This window comes from Littorina saxatilis, linkage group LG11, assembly GCF_037325665.1.
Source record: "Littorina saxatilis isolate snail1 linkage group LG11, US_GU_Lsax_2.0, whole genome shotgun sequence".
Taxonomy (NCBI): Eukaryota; Metazoa; Mollusca; class Gastropoda; order Littorinimorpha; family Littorinidae; genus Littorina; species Littorina saxatilis.
The window spans coordinates 40,816,834-40,840,185 of record NC_090255.1 but is presented as its reverse complement, the minus strand read 5'-3'; the positions used below and the strand labels follow the sequence as shown (position 1 = coordinate 40,840,185).

The 23,352-nt window shown below is 42.3% G+C and overlaps 1 protein-coding gene across 4 annotated transcripts in view; it reads left to right on the top strand.

Moving 5' to 3' along the window:
- LOC138980467 (arf-GAP with SH3 domain, ANK repeat and PH domain-containing protein 1-like) overlaps positions 1-23,352 on the top strand; it is a 75,562-nt gene that overhangs the window by 45,240 nt on the left and 6,970 nt on the right. For 2 of the 4 annotated variants that reach the window (XM_070353340.1, XM_070353339.1), the window contains exons 13-23: positions 698-867; positions 1,464-1,597; positions 2,560-2,648; positions 8,598-8,778; positions 9,166-9,257; positions 9,744-9,930; positions 12,039-12,107; positions 13,516-13,563; positions 15,219-15,381; positions 18,642-18,698; positions 23,302-23,352. The exon at positions 23,302-23,352 is cut by the window's right edge and continues 288 nt beyond it. In XM_070353340.1, coding sequence (XP_070209441.1) covers positions 698-867; positions 1,464-1,597; positions 2,560-2,648; positions 8,598-8,778; positions 9,166-9,257; positions 9,744-9,930; positions 12,039-12,107; positions 13,516-13,563; positions 15,219-15,381; positions 18,642-18,698; positions 23,302-23,352 — 1,241 coding nt within the window. Of the gene's footprint in view, positions 1-697; positions 868-1,463; positions 1,598-2,559; positions 2,649-8,597; positions 8,779-9,165; positions 9,258-9,743; positions 9,931-12,038; positions 12,108-13,515; positions 13,564-15,218; positions 15,382-15,718; positions 15,755-18,641; positions 18,699-23,301 lie in introns of all 4 variants that reach the window. The other 2 variants (XM_070353341.1, XM_070353342.1) reach the window with 2 other exon arrangements.

Below are 23,352 nucleotides of genomic sequence, written 5' to 3'. Positions count from 1 at the left end.
CTGGATTTTACACGTAATGTATGTCATGTACAGTAAGCAACAACAAAAACACACACAAAGCAAATGGCATCGTCTTTCGACTAGTCACAGAAACAAACCTGGCGAGGTATGCGTGTACTTTTTACACGTGGAAGAAACCGGAACCATGCGTCTTTGTTATCGACAATATGCTTTTGGATATTGAGTAAAATGGCCGGCTTCCGCCGCATTATGCTTTGATGATCGGAAGAGACCATCCAATCACAGCCCCCGAATTCCCCCACGTGTTCATCAGAATAGCTATATATAGATATGATATGTTTGGATTAAAAACACGCTCAGAACAAGCGGTGGACAGATGATGCTACGAGTATACGGTCTTGCGGATAAACTGCAGTGCGTTCAGTTTCATTCTGTGAGTTCGACTGAGCTTGACTAAATGTTGTATTTTCGCCTTACGCGACTTGTTGATCTTTTAAGTCGAGATGGAAAAAGTATTATTTGGTGTTGACTTTTAATTAATTTTGTGTTGTGTTAATATGTGTTCACTTTTAATTAAGTTTGTATTGACTTTCAATTCATTTTGTGTTGTGTTAATATGTGTTCACTTTTAATTAAGTTTGTATTGACTTTCAATTCATTTTGTGTTGTGTTAATATGTGTTCACTTTTAATTAAGTTTGTATTGACTTTCAATTCATTTTCTTCATTTTCCACAGGTGGATATCAGTATTAAACAATGCAAAAGAAGAAATTTTGCTCAAAGCGTTCCACGACACGTCCGACTCGCACTCGCTCAACCAAAGTGTGCGAGAACTGACGTCCTCCATCGTGGATCGTATCCGCAGGTTGCCCGGCAACAAGCACTGCTGTGACTGCGGTGCCCCTGGTGAGATGTGCATCTTTTTCTTGATAAAACGATTCCCCCATCCACTTCTGATCTTTCCCATGTGTGTAACTTTATGTTGGGGCTGGAGGGGGGTGTTGCGGGGAAGGGATGGAGGGTGTTAAGGGAAAGGGTTAGTGGGGGGGGGGGGGGGGATTTTTGAAGGATAGGTACATAAGAGAGAGAGAGAGAGAGAGAGAGAGAGAGAGAGAGAGAGAGTAGGGGAAAAAAGAATCGTGAAAACATTAAAAAAAATTAAAAAACTGGAAAAAGATGGGATTTAGGCATAATATTCTTTGTATCGAATTCCAGGGCAGTAAGATTACTGCTGTCTTACCTCAAGTTTGACTGTGTCTAGGCATGTGTTCAGTCCAGCCTTTCTTTAAATGCCTGTGATTTTCATTTTAGTTCTTCCACACTTTGTACAAAATTCTTCAAATGGGGGTTTCACTGTGCAACTGTACTCAGCCACAGGAAATGTCTAAATTCCTAATCAAGTCATCGTCTATCTACTCTGGACATCTACTATAAGTCTTGAATTCGGGTGTCTTGAAAGGGGGGTTCCATGGTATAATAACGGCCCTGTCTTGTACGTTCAGACCCGGAGTGGCTGTCGACGAACCTGGGCGTGATGATCTGTCTGGAGTGTTGCGGCATTCACCGGGAACTGGGCGTGCACATCTCACGCACACAGAGCGTGGTCATCGACGCCCTCGGCACATCGCAGCTTTTGGTACGTGCACACTGCTGTCAACTGCTACGTTTAAGAGCAATTGCTACGTCAAGCTAAAGATGGCTACGCTTAAACAAATAATCAGTTGTCAGTAATTATTACATGTGCTGATTGTTCTCTTTGCCTGCGCGCGTATAGTATGTTGGTTATGTTTGGTCATAGTATGTTTGTTTATGTTTGGTAGTTATCTTTGCCTGTGCGTGTATTGTATGTTTGGTCGTTTTCTTTGCCTGTGCATGTATAGTTTGTTGGTTATGTTTGGTCGGTTTCTTTGCCTGTGCGTGTATAGTATGCTTGGTCGATGTATGTATTGTAAAGCGCTAAGAGTAGACATTTTTCTAGAATAGCGCTATAAAAGTTTGCATTATTATAATAATAATAATAATAATACGAATATTTATAACGCGCACATATCTCACCAACAGGCGACTCAAGGCGCACATACACTCATTCACACACACGGAGACTTAAAGTCACTAGCACACACACATCATCAACCATTAAAATATGTACAGTTATTCAGGGTGGGATGGGGTGGGCAGTGTAGAATGCATGGATTATTTATTATTAATCACAAGCGCAAAGCATGCATAAGTTCCCTCTTTTGTGTGAGTCCTGGTACGCCTGTCTGCTTCCCACTCTGTGTAGCGGTCACAAAGTGGGTCATAAAGCATCGTCTTCACTGAAAAGGGGCACTGCAGGTACTCTCCAATGGGCAATTTTATTTTCCTGCATTCTAGTCTCTATTAAACACCACTATTCTTGTGCAAGATGGCATACGGGGGGAGGTTCGGACACCGAAGAGAGTCTGCACACAAAGTTGACTCTGTGAAATAAATTTCCACCGAACCTGGGATCGAACTCACGCTGACAGCGGCCAACTGAATACAAATCCAGCGCGCTACCAACTGAGCTATATCCCCGCCATTTAAGTGTTTTGATTGTTGATTGTGTGTGTGCAGCTGGCGAGAGTGGTGGGCAACTCAGCGCTGAACGACGTGATGGAGGCAACGCTGGATCACAAGCTCAAACCCATGCCCACCAGCCCTATGTAAGTCGGCCCTCAAACCAGCGCCTACCAATTTGATAAGCATTCTATTAAATTACATATCTTATCCCAACTCACATACAGCAATTTACTTCAGTTTAGTGCTAGAACGCTGAATAGCATCGCCTTGGTAACAAGGGGAGGTCACCCTAAAAAAGAGCTACCTTGACCCCTTAACAGGACAAAGTCACACGTGACTTCCTGACCTTGCCGCCATCTTTGAATCATTCCATCTTCAGCGGTCCGTGTCTACAGACGTGTTTTGATTTTGCTCCGGCTTTCAGCCGGTTTGTCTGACTTCTGCCTTTGTCAGACCCTGCCTTGGTACTTGCACACGGTCCCTCTGCTCCTACTGTGTGTTTGGGTGAGCTTTTTTGTCGTTTGTTATCGTTTTGTGACTTAGGTTTGGTCGAATACTTAGCTTTGTTTACATTTTTTCCGTTCGCCATGTCGGATAAGGAAAGAATAAAAATGCTAAGTCGGTGGCCGAGCCTTCTCCCACAAAGAAGCCTTCTCGTAAGTCGTAGAGTTCGGCATGTTAAGCTTTGATTAAAGTCACAGATCCTTGACTAAATCCTCGTTTGATGTGCGATAGACTTACCTAATTCTCCGGCTATGCCTAGTTTGCCTTCAGCTGCTTCACCGGTCTTGTCCGGTTCAGGCCCTGTTAGCGAGAAGCAGGATGTTTATGCTATTTTGCACTCCTTGAGTGCTTAGATATCCTCTCTTTCAGCCGAGTTTTCGTCTACCAAGGCTGAGATGTGTCTTTGCCTTCCGGTGTGGGAGGTGTGCGTTCCCTTGCCAGGGTGTGTGTTCCGCCTTCCTCCACTTTTACGTCCGCCGACGTTCACGCCTTGTTTGAGGGCAGCCGTGGTGTTTCCCTGCTGCGTTCCCAGGCCTCTTGGACTGACGACGATCAAGGTATTTATACTTCGCCAGTAACCGGGTTCTCCGGCCAAAACGAAGTGCGTGTTTGGAGAGAGTAGCCACACCGGTTCGTGTGCGCGAAAGCTTAGGCCCTAGGTCTACGTCGTTCCGATTGAGTGAACGTCTAGATCGAGGGAAAAGCCCAGACACGCGTTCGGTCTCTGACCGAACAGGGGAAGTGCGTCCTCCTACACTCCCTAGAGGAACAGTGGGTGCGGCAGCACAGCTTTCACAGCTTTCCCCGCTTCCGCCTTTCAGGCAGGAAGCAGTCCCTAGGGACGTACCGCTTGGGTATAAAATCCCTCGTGGGCGTCTCTTCCGGGCGACACTTCGTCGGACTATGGTAGTCACGGCGGATGTGTCTTGCCTGACTTCACGGAAGTGAGGGACTACGAGTCGGATTTTGGCACTTCCGTCCAGGGTGACGAAGATGTCAACTTCCGCTTACCGACTAAGCTTCCGCAAGCTCTGGCTTTAGCGGAGGAAGTGGCTTCACGGTATTTTGAGGAGGGGGTGACATTCCCCGCTTCCGCCCTCTGGGCAGGAAAGCAGTCCCTAGGGACACACTGCTTGGGTATCGCATCCCTCGTGTGTCGTCTCTTCTGGGTGACGCTTCGCCTGACTATTGTAGTCAGGGCGGAAGTTCGTTGCCTTGTTGCACGGATGTGCGGGATTTTGAGTCGGATTTTGGTGCTTCTGTTCAGGTTGACAAAGATGCCAACTTCCGTGTACTGGTTGAACTTCCGCTAGCACTGGCTTTGGCGGCGGAAGTTACTTCAAGGTAGTTCGAGGAGGGTGCGGCAACACTTGTAGGCTTGTTGCCCAACCTCCTTCCGCTTTGGGGGATTCCCGTTCTGCGAAGGACTGGAAACAGCAGTTCCGTTTTCGGAAAATCCCGTTTTCGGAAATTCCCGTTGGTAGCGTTTGAGCTGTCTATGCTACTGACTACTGGGCAGTATGGCGGTGCGTTTCACGCTGTACCGTGGTTAACAGCACAAGGTCTGGCTCCTGATTCAGCGCAGACTTACCGTGCTTCTTTGTTTTTAGCCTCAGCTTTGCCTGCTGGTTTGGCTAAGAGGTTTACACTGCTGCATAATTCAGTCAATTTGATTGGCTCGTTTGCCTTGCCTCGTTCCACTTTTCCGGAACTTGCAGTCCTTAGGCAAGATGATACAGCAGAGACAGAGTAGTCCCGTTTTCGGAGAATTCTCTTTTGTCTTTGGAGTAACTGGCTTACGCTTGCTTGAGTTATCGTCTCTCTCTGAGACTTTGCAGAGATCTCTGTCGAGATTGATCGCGTCGTCATTAGACCCATTCAGGTTTCGTGACGATGCGGTAGAGAAAGTTGTCACTATTCTGGTAGGGAAGACGGCTACAGTAGAACAGTATGTTATACTGAGTCCTCTTTCTTGTCTCTGGGGGAATAAGCACATGATCTTTTCAAGTTATCCTCTGTTTAGGAAACTTTGCAAGATTTTTTTATAGAGCTCTATCTTCTCTGCTCTTGTTAACTTCGAGTTTCGTCGTGACTCACGGGAGAAGGATGTCATGTCGCTTCTAGCTGCTTTGGCTAAAGTCTTTTGAACAGCGGAGCCTCCCAGCGCTTTTCTTGGCACATTGCTTGGCTCAGGTTGCAAACAAGAGGCGGATCTACTCCGCTCTTTGCTTTTGTGGTTCATCTTCTGGGAGAAGCTGTGATCTGCGTCGGCTGGCCACATTTGGCCTTTATTTAGGCAAGATACGGAGCTAAGCAAACACACATTGGGTTAAACCCTCTGCCTTAGGCAGCTTCGCGGTATGTACGCCCATCTTTGGTGCGGCATACCTCTTATTTTTCACCTTCTAGGGTGAAGTTGCTAAGGCCTCAATTTTTGTTTTTGCCTCTGTGGTGAAAAACAAGGCAAGCTGTTAAAACTTTCTCAGCTTTTACGGCTTTCGGAATTGCGCTTTCTCATCAGGGTCATAAGCTTTGGTTTCTGACAAGTCGCCAGAACATGTCCAAATTATGGGCTCACATTCTGACTAAATTTTTAGGCTCACTGAGCCATTGCTCGTAACCTCTCAGTCGGAACTTTTCCGGCTAAGCCTACCTCTTGAGGCAGTGGCTTCTGTCAGCGACTTTCGCTGCGCAGCACAAAGGACTCGCAGGAATTACTTAGTTTCAGCTTTTCTTTCTAAGAGGTTACGGAAAGAACTAAACACCATCATGTGGCTAAGCCTAGGTTTGGCACAGACGTTTTTAGCATTGGGGTTGTTTTTCTTCCACACGCAAAGACATACACCGTCGTTTGGCGGGTACGCCCTTCACAGAGAAGGGTGGACAGGTTGCAAAGTCTGTTTCGTACTCTGTCCTTGATAAAGAGAGCGGCTGTACGTGTTCTGACCTCTCTTCTTGGCCAAATGGAATCGATGGCCACTCTTGTGCCCTTAGGCAGAGTCCACAAGCGGCCATTTCAGGCTGCCCTGAGTTCGCTGTGGAAGCCTTCTCTTCAGGGCTGGGAGACAGTAGTCTCTCTTGAAAGCTGGTTTCGGCACACAACGAGGCAGTGGCTGCTCCCTGGGATTTCACAGGGAGTGCCAATCTCGTTTGCCCCCCCCCGGACGAGTTTCTGTTCACAGACGCGTCTATGGAGGGCTGGGGTGCCCATCTTTCTGTTCACACTGCGTCAGGTCTGTGGAACGAGACGCAGAGTGGGGGGCACATTAATGCCCTAGAGTTAGAGGCTGTTTTCCTGGGACTCCAATCGTTTCTGTCTATGGTCAGGACCGAACAAATTGGGGTTCGCACAGACAACACGACCATGGCGGCCTATTTCAACAAACAGGGAGGCACTTTGTCTCTCGCTCTTTCTGTCAGGTCAGGTCAGATTCTTGCCTGGGGCAGCCAGCACCTTATTCTGTTGTCAGCGAAGTACGTCCCAGGCATACTCAACGTTCTTGCGGACTACTTCAGTCGCCCGTAGTGTACGATGCACACGGAGTAGACTCTGACTCATCAGGTCCTACAACGTCTGGGTGGCTTTTCAGCGAGCCTACAGTCGATCTGTTTGTGACAAGATTCTCCTGCAGGCTTCAGGTCTTTGTCTCCCCCTTTCCAGACCCAGAGGGGAGGGAAACAGACGCCCTCGAAGTAAACTGGTCGCGTCTGAGCCTATGCTTTCCCCCCGTTTCATCTCTTGGGAAAGGTTCTCAGGAAGGCGGAGCGGGGACAGCCTTGCTTGGTGTTGGTGGCCCCTTGGTGGCCCAGCCAACATTGGTTCCCCGTCCTCCTTCGCCTCGCAGACGGCCCTCCATTCTTTCTAGGTCGCTGCGCCGTTCTGGCTCCTCAGACGCTACTTTAGGCTTTGTCCAATTGGCCCACAGGGAATCGACCAGCACTGTTTATGCGTCACACTGGTCAGCTTGGACAAAGTGGTGCTCGGAGAATGGAGTTACTGTTACTTCACCTCGCTCTATTCATGTAGCAAATCATCTCTCGTGTTTGGCTGCTCAGGGCTTGGCTCCTTCTTTTTTGAGAGTCAGGCGCTCAGCCATTTCTTCTACTCTGAAGCAATTAGGGCATAGCATTAACCTGGGCGGTGTAATTGCTAGTGTTCTTAAGGGGGCAGCGATTGGTTTTACGAAGGCTAAGTCCCCTCTTCCCGCGGGGACTTATTTTTTGGTACTCAAGTTTCTAGCCTCTTCGGATTTCGAACCTTTAGCTTCAGCGAGCTTAGCTAACTTGACTCGTAAAGCCTTGTGCCTCGTTTTGTTAGCCTCTGCCCGTGGAGGCGGTGAGGTGCACGCTCTTTCAGGTCTGGCTAAGGATATTTCTTTTGAGAGCTATGGCTCTTTTGTTTTAAGATTTCGGCCGGAGTTCCTTGCCAAAACCAAAAACAAGGTCTGTCCTCCTCTGTTATTCGCATTCCTCCTTTAAGTAGGATTCTTGCATCTGGTGACCCTGCTATGGTCAATTGTCCTGTTCGTACTCTTACCAGCTACTTATCCCGTACCACGCCCATTAGGTCTAGGGACCAAAAACTGCTCTTCATCTCAGTTGACACTGAAAGGAGCAAGGACTTGTCGCGGGTCACTTTGGTAAGATGGGTCTCTACGCTTATTAAACAAGCGTATGCGTGGTGGCACAGACAAGTTGGGATTGGGCATTCTGTCCTTCCTATGAAGTTGTCAAGAACTCATGAAGCCAGAGCCTGGGCTACTTCTCTGGCAGTCCTCCGCTCAGGCGTGCTGGCAGAGGTCTTAGACGCTGCCTACTGGAAATCGCAGGGCGTTTTCATCAACTTTTACCTGCGAGATGTGGCCAGCACTCGTCATGGTGGCAGTAGCTCCCTACCAGCCATTGTCGCTGCTGGACAAGTGGAATTTTGTTTTCCCACCTCCTTCATTAGCATTCTGCTGTATGTGAGTTGGGATAAGATATGTAATTTAATTGAAAATTTTTATCTAAATTTTAATTTGATTATATACTTACCCAACTCACATAGTGGATACCCGCCCTCCTGCCCCGCTTTTGGGGTTTTATGGGGGTTTTTCCTAAAAAAGAGGGAAATTTTTCTATGTTCGCTTTCGATAGAATGATTCAAAGATGGCGGCAAGGTCAGGAAGTCACGTGTGACTTTGTCCTGTTAAGGGGTCAAGGTAGCTCTTTTTTAGGGTGACCTCCCCTTGTTACCAAGGCGATGCTATTCAGCGTTCTAGCACTAAACTGAAGTAAATTGCTGTATGTGAGTTGGGTAAGTATATAATCAAATTAAAATTTAGATAAAAATTTTCAAATATTTGGGTTCTGAAAGAAAATGAATGTCTTAAATAACAAGGAAAGAGTATAATGATAACTGCGTGAATATTGCTGTTGACAGCCATATGACACGTACCACATTTTTTTGATGATACTGCATGCAAATAGTAGACAAACCGACTTGCACACAGTAGCACAGAGACAGACATCACAAAATTGCACAGAGACATTTTTCCTTCTTTGCTGTTGTTGAGACAATCATACTTGCCCTTTCACATCCGACACAGGGAGGCGCGGCGAGACTTCATCCGGGCCAAGTACGAGCAGCACAAGTACGCCATCATCACATGCACCGACAAGGAGGACCTCAAGCAGGACCTCAAACAGGCCGTCATGGCCAAGGACCTGCTGTCGCTCATTCAGGTCTACGCCGAGGGTCTGGACCTGTCTACCCCCCTGCCGGACATGGTGAGTACTTGAGTATAATGTTGGTAAGCACAAGGATCTTCTGTCGCTCAATTACAGATTTGTTCTTGTTCTTGTTCTCTCTCTCTCTCTTCGCCGTTGAATCCTTGTTGAGGGTCTGTTTCCCTGTGGTGTATTCCTGTTCCTCTTTTTTTGCACGCCTGGTACTGTGTGTTCTGCAGCTGTTAATTGCTGTCAATCAGCTTATCTGTCTGTGCATGACAGATTCCTCTTTTCCTTCTTTGTTGTTGTTGTTGTTGTTGTTGTTGTTGTTGTTGTTGTTGTTGTTGTTGTTGTTGTTGTTGTTGTTGTTGTTGTTGTTGTTACAATCACACAATATGGGTACAAGGTTTGTTGTTGCTCAATCTTGATGTGCTAACTATTGTTCAGGAGAATGGAGAGACGGCGCTGCACCTTGCAATACTAGAGGATGACGGTACCTCCCTGCCCCTCGTCGACTTCCTCATACAGAACAGTGCCATGTGAGTCATACCCCATATAGAAAACAAGAACACACGCATTTTATCATTCCTTAGACTGTCATTCCTTAGTTGCTTAGTTGTCCATACCATCCTAAAGAATTCAGCGATAGGACACTGATGAAATATTGATGGAAAACATACCAAAACTGCTTTTGCGTTATTTTCTTTTTGTTTAATATTTTACACTTTTCACATTGTTATGTCCATGGTTACTTCTGCTTTCATTTTAATATTTCATGGTTTTGTCTCCATGGTTACTTCTGCTTTCATTTTAATATTTCATGGTTTTATCTCCATGGTGAACTCTGCTTTCATTTTAATATTTCATGGTTTTATCTCCATGGTGAACTCTGCTTTCATGACAAACTTTCACATCGCTATCCCCATGGTGAATTCTGTATTTATGACAATTTTTACATTTCTATCTCGATGGTTAACTCAGCTTTCATGACACAGTTTTACGTTGTTATCACCATGGTTACACAGAGGCAGCCTGGACAAGAAGACGGTGGACGGCAACACGGCGCTCCACATGTGTGCCTCGCTCAACAAGACTGAGTGCATGAAACTCATGCTGCGCACTCGCCCCGACCTCGCCAACATCGAAAACAAGTCGGGCAAGACACCCCTCGACATGGCCAGGGATGCTGGCAATCAGTTGTGTATGGACCTGGTGGGTAGTAATTCAAGTTGTGTGAAGATTGAGTGTGTCTGTCAACGTACAGTTTTGTATGGACCTGGTGGGTTGAGTTGTGTGAAGATTGAGTGTGTCTGTGATTGGTTGTGTATAGAACTAATAGGTTGTATTTTGTGTTGTGTGAAGATTGAGTGTGTCGACTGTGAACGGTTGTGCCGTGTAGATATAGGTTGTACAGTTGTGTATGGAACTGGTAGGTTGTCTTTTGACTTGTGTGAAGATTGTGTGTTTGGACGGGCGCAGTGGCCCAGTGGATAAGACGCCAGCCTCCCATGCGTAAGGTTGAGTTTAAATCCCGGCTGCCCCTGGAGGGTTAAGGATGGAGATTTTTCTGATCTCCCAGGCCAACTTATGTGCAGACATGCTATAGTGGAACCCCCCTTTTAAGACCTCAAAAAATCTGAGAAAATCAGGTCTTAAAAAGGAAGGAGTCTTAAAATGGGGGGTAATTTTACAGAGGTAATGTCAACAGAAAGTCTGAGAAAACAAGGTTTTGCTATGCTAACTTGGTTTTGTGTCCCCAGAACTAGTGTCTATTTGGGACATGACGTGGTTATATGCTAGGACAAGGTCTTGAAAAGGAGGGAGTCTTAAATTGGGGGGGGGGGGGGGGGGGGGAGGAGAGAATCGAGTTGCGCCAAAATTCAATGACGGTATGTTGATTTGTTTGAAGTAAGGTTTGGCGGATGAATGATGTAATGGATGTATATAGCTATTCTGATGGACTCGTGGGGGAATTCGGGGGCTGTGATTGGATGATCTCACACATCCCTTTTCCTATCATCAAAGCATAATGCTACGGAAGTCGGCCATTTTTGCCAATATCCAAAAGCATATTGGCAATAACAAAGACGCATGGTTCCGGTTTCTTCCACGTGTAGAAACTACACGCATACCTCGCCAGGTTTGTTTATGTGACAAGTCGACAGACGATGCCATTTGCTTTGTGTGTGTTTTTGTTGTTGCTTACTGTACATGACATACATTACGTGTAAAATTCAGTTCTTTAACAGGCAACAAACCTTGCAAATTTTCAGAAGCTGCAATCTGAAGCGACCTATCTCTGATTCTAGCAGACGATCTCTCCAATGTTTAACACAAAATCAGCAAACTCTCCTGTCACATAGAACGTCCATTGTATAGTGCAATGTTGAAATGAAGTTACCGGTCTGAAACATTTAGTCGTTTCTTCTGAGACAATCCTTGTTCTACCGGCACGGTTGGCCTAGTGGTAAGGCGTCCGCCCCGTGATTGGGAGGTCGTGGGATCGAACCCCGGCCGGGTCATACCTAAGACTTTAAATTTGGCAATCTAGTGGCTGCTCCGCCTGGCGTCTGGCATTATGGGGTTAGTGCTAGGACTGGTTGGTCCGGTGTCAGAATAAAGTGATTGGGTGAGACATGAAGCCTGTGCTGCGACTTCTGTCTTGTGTGTGGCGCACGTTATATGTCAAAGCAGCACCGCCCTGATATGGCCCTTCGTGGTCGGCTGGGCGTTAAGCAAACAAACAAACAAACAAACAAACAAATCCTTGTTCTCTTATCATCTACAGATTTTACCGCAGTCTTCACCACGCGAATTCCCAACAGAAGTCAGACTTTCGAACATACAATCTACGTAGGCAAGCATGATACGTCATGACGTCATGATTCCTAGCATATTGACGTAATGCTAAACATCCGGTTATCTCGAGTTTTCTCCGTAATACATGTCCGTGGGTTTTTCAATGTTCGGTTATTTCCGTGGCTTCATGCGGAAAGGGAACTGTCGTCTGCAATCAACGACATGGACCATTCTGGTACTTGTTGCTGACAAAAACATGATTTTAACACAGAATTTAATGTCAGAATAGCTATATAAACGCTATTGTGTTTTCATCGTAGCAATAGGGTCCGATATTTAGACTTGAACAAGTATAATGCGACTCGTCGGCATTATACTTGTCTCGTCTAAATATCGGGCCCTATTGCTACGCTGAAAACACAATTAATAGCTGTTAATGAAAGTGGATTCTTTTTGTGCTTGAGTTGTATATATATAGTGTTCATGGTAACTAATATAAAGATTTTGCTGTGACTTTTCAGTTGAAGAGTGCACTATCGGGCAAGAAGGATCTCTTTGTTCATGTCAATATTGACTGGGATCTGGTCTCTGTGAGTAATACAACTAATCTTCCTTACATTGTGGGCATTTTTTTCTTTTTTCTTTTTGTGTCTTTTTCTTGTTTGCTGTTTTGAAAACGAAGAGGGGTCGAAGACTATAAGCTATTTTTTGTGAGAGTTAGGTGCAGATTTGTTTCTTTGTATCTGTCTTTCTTTGGTTTTTTTCTGCTATTTTTTCTTTTCCTTTCTTTTTCATTTTCTTTTCTTTTTCATTTTCTGTAGTGTCTCTGAGTCTTTAAAGTTTATGAAAGGAGAATGTATTAAACTTAAAGTCATTTTTGACTCACATGCGAAGCAAAAGTGAGTCTATGTACTCACCCGAGTCGTCCGTCCGTCCGTCCGGACGTCCGGACGTCCGTCCGTCCGGACGTCCGGAAAACTTTAACGTTGGATATTTCTTGGACACTATTCAGTCTATCAGTACCAAATTTGGCAAGATGGTGTATGATGACAAGGCCCCAAAAAACATACATAGCATCTTGACCTTGCTTCAAGGTCAAGGTCGCAGGGGCCATAAATGTTGCCTAAAAAACAGCTATTTTTCACATTTTTCCCATTTTCTCTGAAGTTTTTGAGATTGAATACCTCACCTACATATGATATATAGGGCAAAGTAAGCCCCATCTTTTGATACCAGTTTGGTTTACCTTGCTTCAAGGTCAAGGTCACAGGAGCTTTTCAAAGTTGGATTGTATACATATTTTGAAGTGACCTTGACCCTGAACTATGGAAGATAACTGTTTCAAACTTAAAAATTATGTGGGGCACATGTTATGCTTTCATCATGAGACACATTTGGTCACATATGATCAAGGTCAAGGTCACTTTGACCCTTATGAAATGTGACCAAAATAAGGTAGTGAACCACTAAAAGTGACCATATCTCATGGTAGAAAGAGCCAATAAGCACCATTGTACTTCCTATGTCTTGAATTAACAGCTTTGTGTTGCATGACCTTGGATGACCTTGACCTTGGGTCAAGGTCACATGTATTTTGGTAGGAAAAATGTGTAAAGCAGTTCTTAGTGTATGATGTCATTGCTAGGTTTAGTTACCCTAAAGGTCGAGGTCAAGCATGTGAGTCGTATGGGCTTTGCCCTTCTTGTTGGTATTTGGTTTTTGCTACACATAGAACAAAATGGAGTGATGAATTGTTTTGTAATATTGACTATGCAGTTTTATATTTTCTCTTTTTACTGCTTCTATTCTTTCGGGTTCTTGGATCTCTAACTGAGCAATGGCTGCTGAAACTGACTATTACATTTTTGACTGTTTCTGTGTTTTTTTCCAAATTGCTTTGCTTTTAAAAAAAAAGTTCTCATGTCCTTCCTCGCTCCAGAATAGTTTTAATGTTTTTGTTGTCCAGATGCTAACGTAACAAATTCTTTTGTTTTGCAGGAGGAACGTTTCTACGAGTGCAACGATCTGAGTGACGATGATTTGGATGTAAGTTTTCTATTTACCATTTTTTTGGGCATCTTTTTTGAATAAGCCATCTTAAATCCTTGCAGGCTAAAATAAACAAACCTGAATGTATTATTGATGTGACACTGCAATTCCATTTTAGAATTATGGCAAAGAAAGAAAATGATACCATTATTTCATAATTTGGGTTTTGTTTAAATTATTCACCAATTTCAATAGAAAGTTTGTGTTGCTGGTAGACAGACTACAATAGACGTTTTCTGGAAATAACTGGAAGGGTTAAAGAGTCGCTTTACCTCGGACAAGCTTTTCATAACATATGGAGAACATATGCTCTGGGTGTTCGAGGTAAAGGGGCTCTAACTCTTCAAGACCGCTGAAAATCCTGAAATTGGTTTTTTTTCTCAAAAATCGTCTATTACAAATGTAACGCTTAATACACATGAAGTCAGTGGACTGTATTCTTTTCCACTGTGGTCCGGATTGTCTTGGAGCTAAAGTCGTGACAGTTGTTTGTCTTGGAGCTGAAGTCGTGACAGTTGTTTGTCTTGGAGCTAAAGTAGTGACAGTTGTTTGTCTTGGAGCTAAAGTCGTGACAGTTGATTGTCTTGGAGCTAAAGTCGTGACAGTTGTTTGTCTTGGAGCTAAAGTCGTGACAGTTGATTGTCTTGGAGCTAAAGTCGTGACAGTTGTTTGTCTTGGAGCTAAAGTAGTGACAGTTGTTTGTCTTGGAGCTAAAGTCGTGACAGTTGATTGTCTTGGAGCTAAAGTCGTGACAGTTGTTTGTCTTGGAGCTAAAGTAGTGACAGTTGATTGTCTTGGAACTAAAGTCGTGACAGTTGTTTGTCTTGGAGCTAAAGTAGTGACAGTTGATTGTATTGGAGCTAAAGTCGTGACAGTTGTTTGTCTTGGAGCTAAAGTAGTGACAGTTGATTGTCTTGGAGCTAAAGTAGTGACAGTTGATTGTCTTGGAGCTAAAGTAGTGACAGTTGATTGTCTTGGAGCTAAAGTAGTGACAGTTGTTTGTCTTGGAGCTAAAGTAGTGACAGTTGATTGTCTTGGAGCTAAAGTAGTGACAGTTGATTGTCTTGGAGCTAAAGTAGTGACAGTTGATTGTCTTGGAGCTAAAGTAGTGACAGTTGATTGTCTTGGAGCTAAAGTCGTGACAGTTGTTTGTCTTGGAGCTAAAGTAGTGACAGTTGATTGTCTTGGAGCTAAAGTAGTGACAGTTGATTGTCTTGGAGCTAAAGTAGTGACAGTTGATTGTCTTGGAGCTAAAGTAGTGACAGTTGATTGTCTTGGAGCTAAAGTAGTGACAGTTGATTGTCTTGGAGCTAAAGTAGTGACAGTTGATTGTCTTGGAGCTAAAGTCGTGACAGTTGTTTGTCTTGGAGCTAAAGTAGTGACAGTTGATTGTCTTGGAGCTAAAGTCGTGACAGTTGTTTGTCTTGGAGCTAAAGTAGTGACAGTTGATTGTCTTGGAGCTAAAGTAGTGACAGTTGATTGTCTTGGAGCTAAAGTAGTGACAGTTGATTGTCTTGGAGCTAAAGTAGTGACAGTTGTTTGTTTGATGTGTTTGTATGACTTTCTTCTTGTAATTGCCATTGTTATGATCATTGTTAAAAAATACAGAAGTATACTGAACTCCATTTTAGTCTTCAAGTTTCTATATTAAGGGAACCCCTGACAAGCCGAGGTCAAGGTCGCGACCTTCCAGCCTGATCGTCATGCCGCCCACAGACTCCCCCGCACACGCACAGATCATGGGCAAGGACCGTCTCCATGACGACAACGGACGCTTACCTCCCCCGCCACCCCCTCTTTCCAACAAGCCAAAAAGTGAGTGACTTTCTCCTGGTTTGTTTTGTATTGTTTTATTTTTTTTAACCCAAAAAGCTTCTTTCTTCTTTTGTGTTGATACTGAATTTCTCTCTTGTGATTATTTCACTCGTTTCTTTTTTTTCTTCCTCCCTCTCGTGTTTTTTTTTACAGTTTTGTTGTAAAGTAGTAGAGTGTTATCAAATAGAAGCTGTACATACACAACTTCTCTCTCTGGGTTTGATCTGTTGGTGTTTTGAGACTGTAGCAATTAGGACATTGGGGTAAAGGTGGCCATTCTATCTTGGTTGTGTTGTTGTCTTTGGTGTCATATTGTCTACAACTTGACTGTTTGAAGGAGCCTCAGAACGGTTTGAACAATCTGATGACAGTGGTATGTTTCTCTTGTTTTGTTTTTCGTTTTGCCTTATTTATTCAAGACAATATCTAGGTCAGGCTTAGACTCGCTGCAGCTTCAATGAGTTATATTAATCAGAGCTTTTCTTAGGCATTGCATTATTAATGTGTCCAGTATTTTTTTTCACTCTCTCCCTCTCTCTCTGATTTCTTTATTTTAGTTTTATTTTATCTGTTTCAACAGCATAAACTTAAAAGATGTTGTTTAATTGCTCTGCTTTACAGTTTTTTTGTTTTTTCCTCCTTTCTTTAGCTTGTTTTTTGTAGGTTAGGCCAAAAAAAAAAAAAGGTCTGTTTACGGTAACATAGGCCAAAAAAATAGGGTCGGTAGGTCGGGATTGGTTGTTTTTTTTTTGTTTTTTTCCAAAAAACCATATTTTTACGTTATTTTGCCAAAAAAACAAGAATTTTTCTTTTTTTTTCCCAAATGCCAAAAAAAAGTCTAGGGTCGCGCGAAAAAACTAGGGTCGGTCGGGTTACCGTAAACAGACCTATTTTTTTTTTTGGCCTTAACAATTTTGATAAATCGTACACAAGAAAATGTACATTTTCTCAACTGCAAAGTACCATAGCCAGTTTGGATTTCTTTATTTTTGTTTCATTATTTATTGATCATAGTCGGGGGAAAACAGTGTACTTTAAAAGTTCTCTTAGTTGTGATACGGTTTTATATCTCGGATTTAGTGTTTTTGTAGAGAATCATTTAACCGTGTAACTGCTGGAGACGCTTAGACAGTGAGCGATATTGCTGCAGTTACAGTGGAACCCCCATTTAAGACCCCCTGATTAAAGACTCCCTCCCTTTTAAGACCCTGTTTTCTCAGATTTTTCTGTTAATAAACTCTGTAAATTTACCCCCAATTTAAGCTTTCCTTTTTTTTTAAGACCTGATTTAAAAAAAAAAAGCAACAAGAGGCGAAGCCTTCAAGGCTCTTGTAAGAAATCAAAAAACAGTAACACAAACTCAATCACTCCGCCACACATACACACATACACACAGTAAGCATAGGTGACACTGTGCAAGAAAGCGAGACACTAGATCTAGATCTGTCTGTCTGCATGTAGCCTACTTACAGGGACACGACTGCCAACTAGTCTCGGTTCGCTCAAAATAACAATGACCGAGACTTTCAGTAATTCCTTCGCGTGACGTCTAACCCTCTTACGTCATAATGTGACGTCTTCAAATGACAAAATGTTAAAGTTTCTACCACAGACATACACACGCACGCACATACGCACGCACAGACAGACAAAGTTACGATCGCATAGGCTACACTTACGTGAGCCAAAAATAGAGGTCTAAAAAGGGGGGTTCCACTGTACCTGCGCTTGGTACTTCTACTTCCGCTGTGCAGCTACTTGCATCAAGGGCTGAAACATGCTGAATACAAATGCTGTTCAAATAATTTCGCCACACCATTAAGTGGCTTCAGTTATTTTGTCTCTGTGAAAAAGATTCACCCAGCAATCCAAAAATGTCGCAGTTCTATGCAGATTGGTGAATTTTGTGATTGTAAATCTCATTCAGTTCTAGTGGGGGTTAATGGTAGATTTGATGAGATATTTATACAGATGATATTGGATTTTGATATTACAAATGTGAATATCAACGCCATGGAATTTTGGCGTAACTCATTGTAGACAGCTTTTCAGCAGAAGGCTAAAATGAGTTATTTTTATTTTGAAATAGTGTTCATATTTCTACCTGGTAAGGATAGACAGATAAAAGAATATTAATCATGTATTCTCCATCGTATTTTAAAGAATATTTCTCATGGAATATGATTTACTAAGTCTAAAGCACAAAAACATCAAATTCGCCGAGAATCGAGTTACGTACGCCAACATTCCAACGATATATAAAGTGTGTTGTAGCATCGGATGCATTGGTGAGAGTGCAGAAAAAGAAGGAACAAAACTCATGTATTGTCTGTGGTTAATGCTAAGAAGGGATGTACAACTGTTAACCCCTATGCATCTATATTCGCATCAATCTCTACGTTTATTTTATTACACCCTTTACCATCCTCCAGTGCCTTATTGTTGTTGTTTCATTTTGTTTTTATTATTGTTTTTTTGTTCTTTGTTATTTAATGTTTATGTTCATTTTATTTTTGGAGTTTTAATTTCTTATTTCAGTTGTCTTTTTATGTTCATATAGTAATTGTAGCTAGTTGTAATATATGCGTTAGAACCATCTGAAGACCAGCTGTAAATGCCACCAATGTTATTATTGGTCGGTTTCAATTAAGGAGAGGCTTTGAACCTTGTGGGAGGTTATTGGACATAAAACAGGAATTTTTTCTTCTTTTTCTTCTTCTTTTTTTTCTTATCAAAAATGTTAATTAATATATGCCACCTTCTTCTTCTTCTTCTGTGTTTGTGGGCTGAAACTCCCACGTACACGTGTTTTTTGCAGAGTGGAATTTTATGTGTATGACCGTTTTTACCCCGCCATTAAGGCAGCCATACGCCGCTTTCGGAGGAAGCATGCTGGGTATTTTTGTGTTTCTTAATAACCAACCGAACTCTGACATGGATTACAGGATCTTTTCCGTGCGCACTTGGTCTTGTGCTTGCGTGTACACACGAAGGGGGATAAGCCACTAGCAGGTCTGCACATAAGTTGACCTGGGAGATCGGAAAAATCTCCACACTTAACCCACCAGGCGGCCGCGGCCGGGATTCGAACCCTCGACCTACCGATTAAGAGGCATCGGCGTCTTACCACCCCGTCACAGCGCCCGTTAATATATGCCACCAAATCAGATCCTTCAGTTTAGCCAACCTGTGTAACACTGTGAATAATGTACATGTTGTTGTGATGCTGACGTACATTTCGTGTTGTCTTTCTCTCCTAGAACACGTGTCTGTAGGTAGTAAGTTTCGTCACAGTAGTAACAAGATAATCTATTCAGGTGAGTTGTCCCCCTTTTTGCAGCTTGTTGTCTCCCTTTGTTTCGTGCTGCGGTCTTGTGCAGGAATGATGGATGTTCCCGGCATGGAGCCTTAATGTGTCATTGATTTTCGTTCTTTTTTTTTCTTATGATTTTAGATTTAGTGTAATTTTTTTCTTCCGTTTCTTTTTATGAGAGATGAAAATAATGTATCTATTTATTAACCTGATTTGTTTATTTATTGGTGTATATATATCTATTAGTCTTTTGTTGTTTTCTTTCTTTTTCTCGTTTTCTTTCTTTTTCTCGTTTTCTTTTGTTGTTTGTTTATTTTTATTTTTTAATAAATTTCTCTGTTTCAATCCCTGAAGCTCCTGTTTCAATCCCAAGCTTCTTTTGATCATACAGAACATAAGCTCAGTTTATTTGATGCTTTAGATGTCAGCTAAGTTTGAAGCAAAAACTGTTATCAGCGTCCTAGCATAGGTAGTCTAGTTTTAGGTGCATATGTATCCCTTGGCCTGATATTTCTTCATGTATTTGTGTTTTAAATGAATGCAGTAGATCTGTGTTGTGTACGCCATTAGTAAATGTGCTGGGGAAACTTCACACAGTATGACTGCATTGGGTTTCCTGTTTCGTGCATGCATGTAACTTCTTTTTGTTTGAGCAGTTACGTTTATAGCAAAAAGTATACGGGAGTTTGGATGCACTCCGTTAGTTTGTAGTGCATGCATTCACTCGTGACATTTATTAGTTTGTACTAATTTTCATTATCAGTGATTGTTTCTGCGCACGTGACATTTGATTCAACTCCATAGCCTATTTAGCTGAGAATAATTTAAATTGCACTCTAAACTGGATTTTATGTGAGCAGATCATGAAACATGACAATTTATTTGTGGTCAATACATACATGTACGTGTATATTGAATTTTCTAGGCTGTAAGCAGCAGTAATGGGTGCTGAGTGAAAACAAAATTAATGTAGTGCATTTTTAATTAGTTAGCAGGCATATGGTTCTTATTGAAGTTGATGTAATTCTGTAACTTAGAAGATGCATGCACTGACAGATCTGTTGAGAATTGTTTATGCAGATGCGCGCATGAGTGTGTGCATGTGCGTGCGTGCGTGGCTGGCTCAGGGCTGGCTGGCTGGCTGTCTAAGCGTTGTTTAACTAGCAGAACTGCCTGTAAAATGGAGATTCCAGAATTCCAGTCTGCGGAACCGAAGAGGTGTACTTAAGTTAGTGTTTTTCAGCATGTAGTTAGCTGCCGTCAGCATGCATTTTGGCAAAAAATGTGTGAGATGTTTTTGGTTTGAATAATGTCCTGGTTTAATTTCCATAACGGTGCAAATGGCCTTTTGTACAATAATGTGTTTATATCAATCAGTTTCATGCATGTTGACCACTTTCCTCTTGTATATCTGCCCAGGAAGTCAAAAACGCTAAGGTAGTTAAAAACATCTAAGGCTTCCGAGTGAGTGCATGAATTGTTACTGGGCAATATGTCTTTATGGCCTGATCCTCCATCAGATGGGGGGGGGGGGGGGGGGGGGGGGGCGGGTGAGATAATTCAGATACCTGGACAAGTCTGTTACCTGTATTAGCCAACGTAACTTTTTGGAGCATGACATAGAAAGCATGTCAGAATATTCTCATTTTGTTTCCTTTTTTTCTTCTTTCCCCTAATAAAGATAACTATTTGATGGGTGAGTTTATTTTTTCATGTGGATATCAATATTGTTGACTAAATGTGTCTTGTGTATTTGTATTGCTCAATCTTCTAAGTACATTATTATTTTACATTACATTATAACTTTTGAAAAGTTTCTTTTTATATTTAGTCAAGTTTTGACTAAATATTTTAACATCGAGGGGGAATCGAAACGAGGGTCGTGGTGTATGTGCGTGTGTCTGTGTGTCTGTGTGTGTGTGTAGAGCGATTCAGACTAAACTACTGGACCGATCTTTATGAAATTTGACATGAGAGTTCCTGGGTATGATATCCCCGAACGTTTTTTTCATTTTTTTGATAAATGTCTTTGATGACGTCATATCCGGCTTTTCGTGAAAGTTGAGGCGGCACTGTCACGCCCTCATTTTTCAACCAAATTGGTTGAAATTTTGGTCAAGTAATCTTCGACGAAGCCCGGACTTCGGTATTGCATTTCAGCTTGGTGGCTTAAAAATTAATTAATGACTTTGGTCATTAAAAATCTGAACATTGTAAAAAAAAATAAAAATTTATAAAACGATCCAAATTTACGTTTATCTTATTCTCCATCATTTGCTGATTCCAAAAACATATAAATATGTTATATTCGGATTAAAAAACAAGCTCTGAAAATTAAATATATAAAAATTATTATCAAAATTAAATTGTCCAAATCAATTTAAAAACACTTTCATCTTATTCCTTGTCGGTTCCTGATTCCAAAAACATTATAGATATGATATGTTTGGATTAAAAACACGCTCAGAAAGTTAAAACAAAGAGAGGTACAGAAAAGCGTGCTATCCTTCTTAGCGCAACTACTACCCCGCTCTTCTTGTCAATTTCACTGCCTTTGCCATGAGCGGTGGACTGACGATGCTACGAGTATACGGTCTTGCTGAAAAATGGCATTGCGTTCAGTTTCATTCTGTGAGTTCGACAGCTACTTGACTAAATATTGTATTTTCGCCTTACGCGACTTGTTTTAATCTGCTGGTGCGAGATAATTAATACTCGAGATGAAATCCTGTAATTTTCACCTTCTGTCTGGTGTTCTACTGAGACTGTTGATCGGTGTTGTCAGTTTTTACTCATTGTTTGTGTGATGAAAGCTGCTTTATATACTGGTTGGTCCGGTGTCAGAATAATGTGACTGCATGGGTGAGACATGAAGCCTGTGCTGCGACTTCTGTCTTGTGTGTGGCGCACGTTATATTTCAAAAGCAGCACCGCCCTGATATGGCCCTTCGTGGTCGGCTGGGCGTTAAGCAAACAAACAAACAAAGCTCAGCTTATCTGGCAAGGAATCTGTCCGTTTCATGGAAAAGTTTAAATTTTGTATCTGAGTGTGACTCTGTCTTCAGTCAGCTGTGAGAAATGGATTTCTGTCTGTTATTGTGAACACTGTCCTGTGCCTCTCTTTGGTGGTAATCTGGCCTATTCATGTATTTATCTTTTGCTTTTTAAAACATTGTTCTGTGTCTCTCTCCAAAACTCACCATTTGTAATGTTCTCTAATGTTGATGGCGCTCTCTGTGTCTTTTGACCTGTGAGTCGAGTGTTGACTGTCCCTTAATTCTGTGATTGGGTGATGAAAATTGGAGCTGTATACGTATTGATAAAGCAATTCTCTCATTTTCACTTATTGTACGCCCATTTTTTGGAACACGTGACAAACAGTTCAGTGTTCAGTTTATTTTAGATATGCTGCTAACTAGTCTGTTTTGGCATTCATTTTACATAACATAGCAAAGTTTTATTGAGTTTTGCTGATAAACAAAAAAGTTATTGTCACCTGAATACCCCCACCCAAATTTCAAAGTTGGACGTTTCATGACATACGCATGCCTAAGGCACAAAAAAAAAAAAGTCTGTTTACGGTATCCCGACTGACCCTATTTTTTCGCGCGACCCTATATAGACTTTTTTTTTTGCATTTGGGGGGGGAAAAAAAAGTCTTTGTTTTTTGGCAAAATAACTTAAAAATATGTTTTGGGGGGGGGGGGGGGGGGGGAAGGGGGGGGAAAGAAAAAAAAAGTTCTTGTTTTTTGGCAAAATAACAAAAATATCTTTTTTGGGGGGGGAAAAAAAGGCCCGACCTACCGACCCTATTTTTTGGGCCTATGTTACCGTTAACAGACTATTTATTTTTGTGGGCCTAATATGGCATTCTTATAACTAACTTATAACAAAAACCCAGCTTGTTTCTGTCATAAAGTGTGTCTAACATATGAGTTTATCCACTGTCCGACCCATCCAATGTAAATTTAAATAACAATTTTTTTTTCTCGATAATTAGATAATTGGTCAGTGGAAAACTACAGGGGGGGGGGGGGGGGGGGCATCATAAGCTTGCTTACGATGGGTAAGGGAGCGAACTGGTAAGAGTTAAGTGGGCCTGCAGTTATATACGAAAAAATACAGGGGAGAGCTAGCTGTTTCTACCCTGATAAAAGCACACACACAAATAGCCCTGTTCTTCGGGCCTCATCAGGGACTGAGTGCAGTTGTCTCGTACACAGCTTTTAATTGTATTTCCTTTCTGTGCCTGTCGGTTATGTTCCAAGATCGACGCAGTTTACAGTTTTTCTTGGATTTCTCAACAAACTGGAACTATAACACTCAAAACAAGCTGTTTGCGTCATGGTGAATACAAACATCAATTGTGTAAACCTTTTGACAACTATCTTTCAACATTTTTCAATTACAAAAACCTTTTAACAATTTGTAGAACTGCAACAATATTTTTTTTAATTTTTGAACTGAAAAGGATTTAAGTTAACAACAAAGCAGATTTAGAACTCTTTTTGCAGCAATGCTTCAGGTACAGGTAATACTACAGGTAATATTCACGGTAGCATCTCAACCCAGCCGTCTCCATCTAGCCATGGCAATGTGTGTTTCAGTCCCAGGATTCAACGCTCCCTCGCAGGGCGGGGGGCTGAACGGGCGGAACA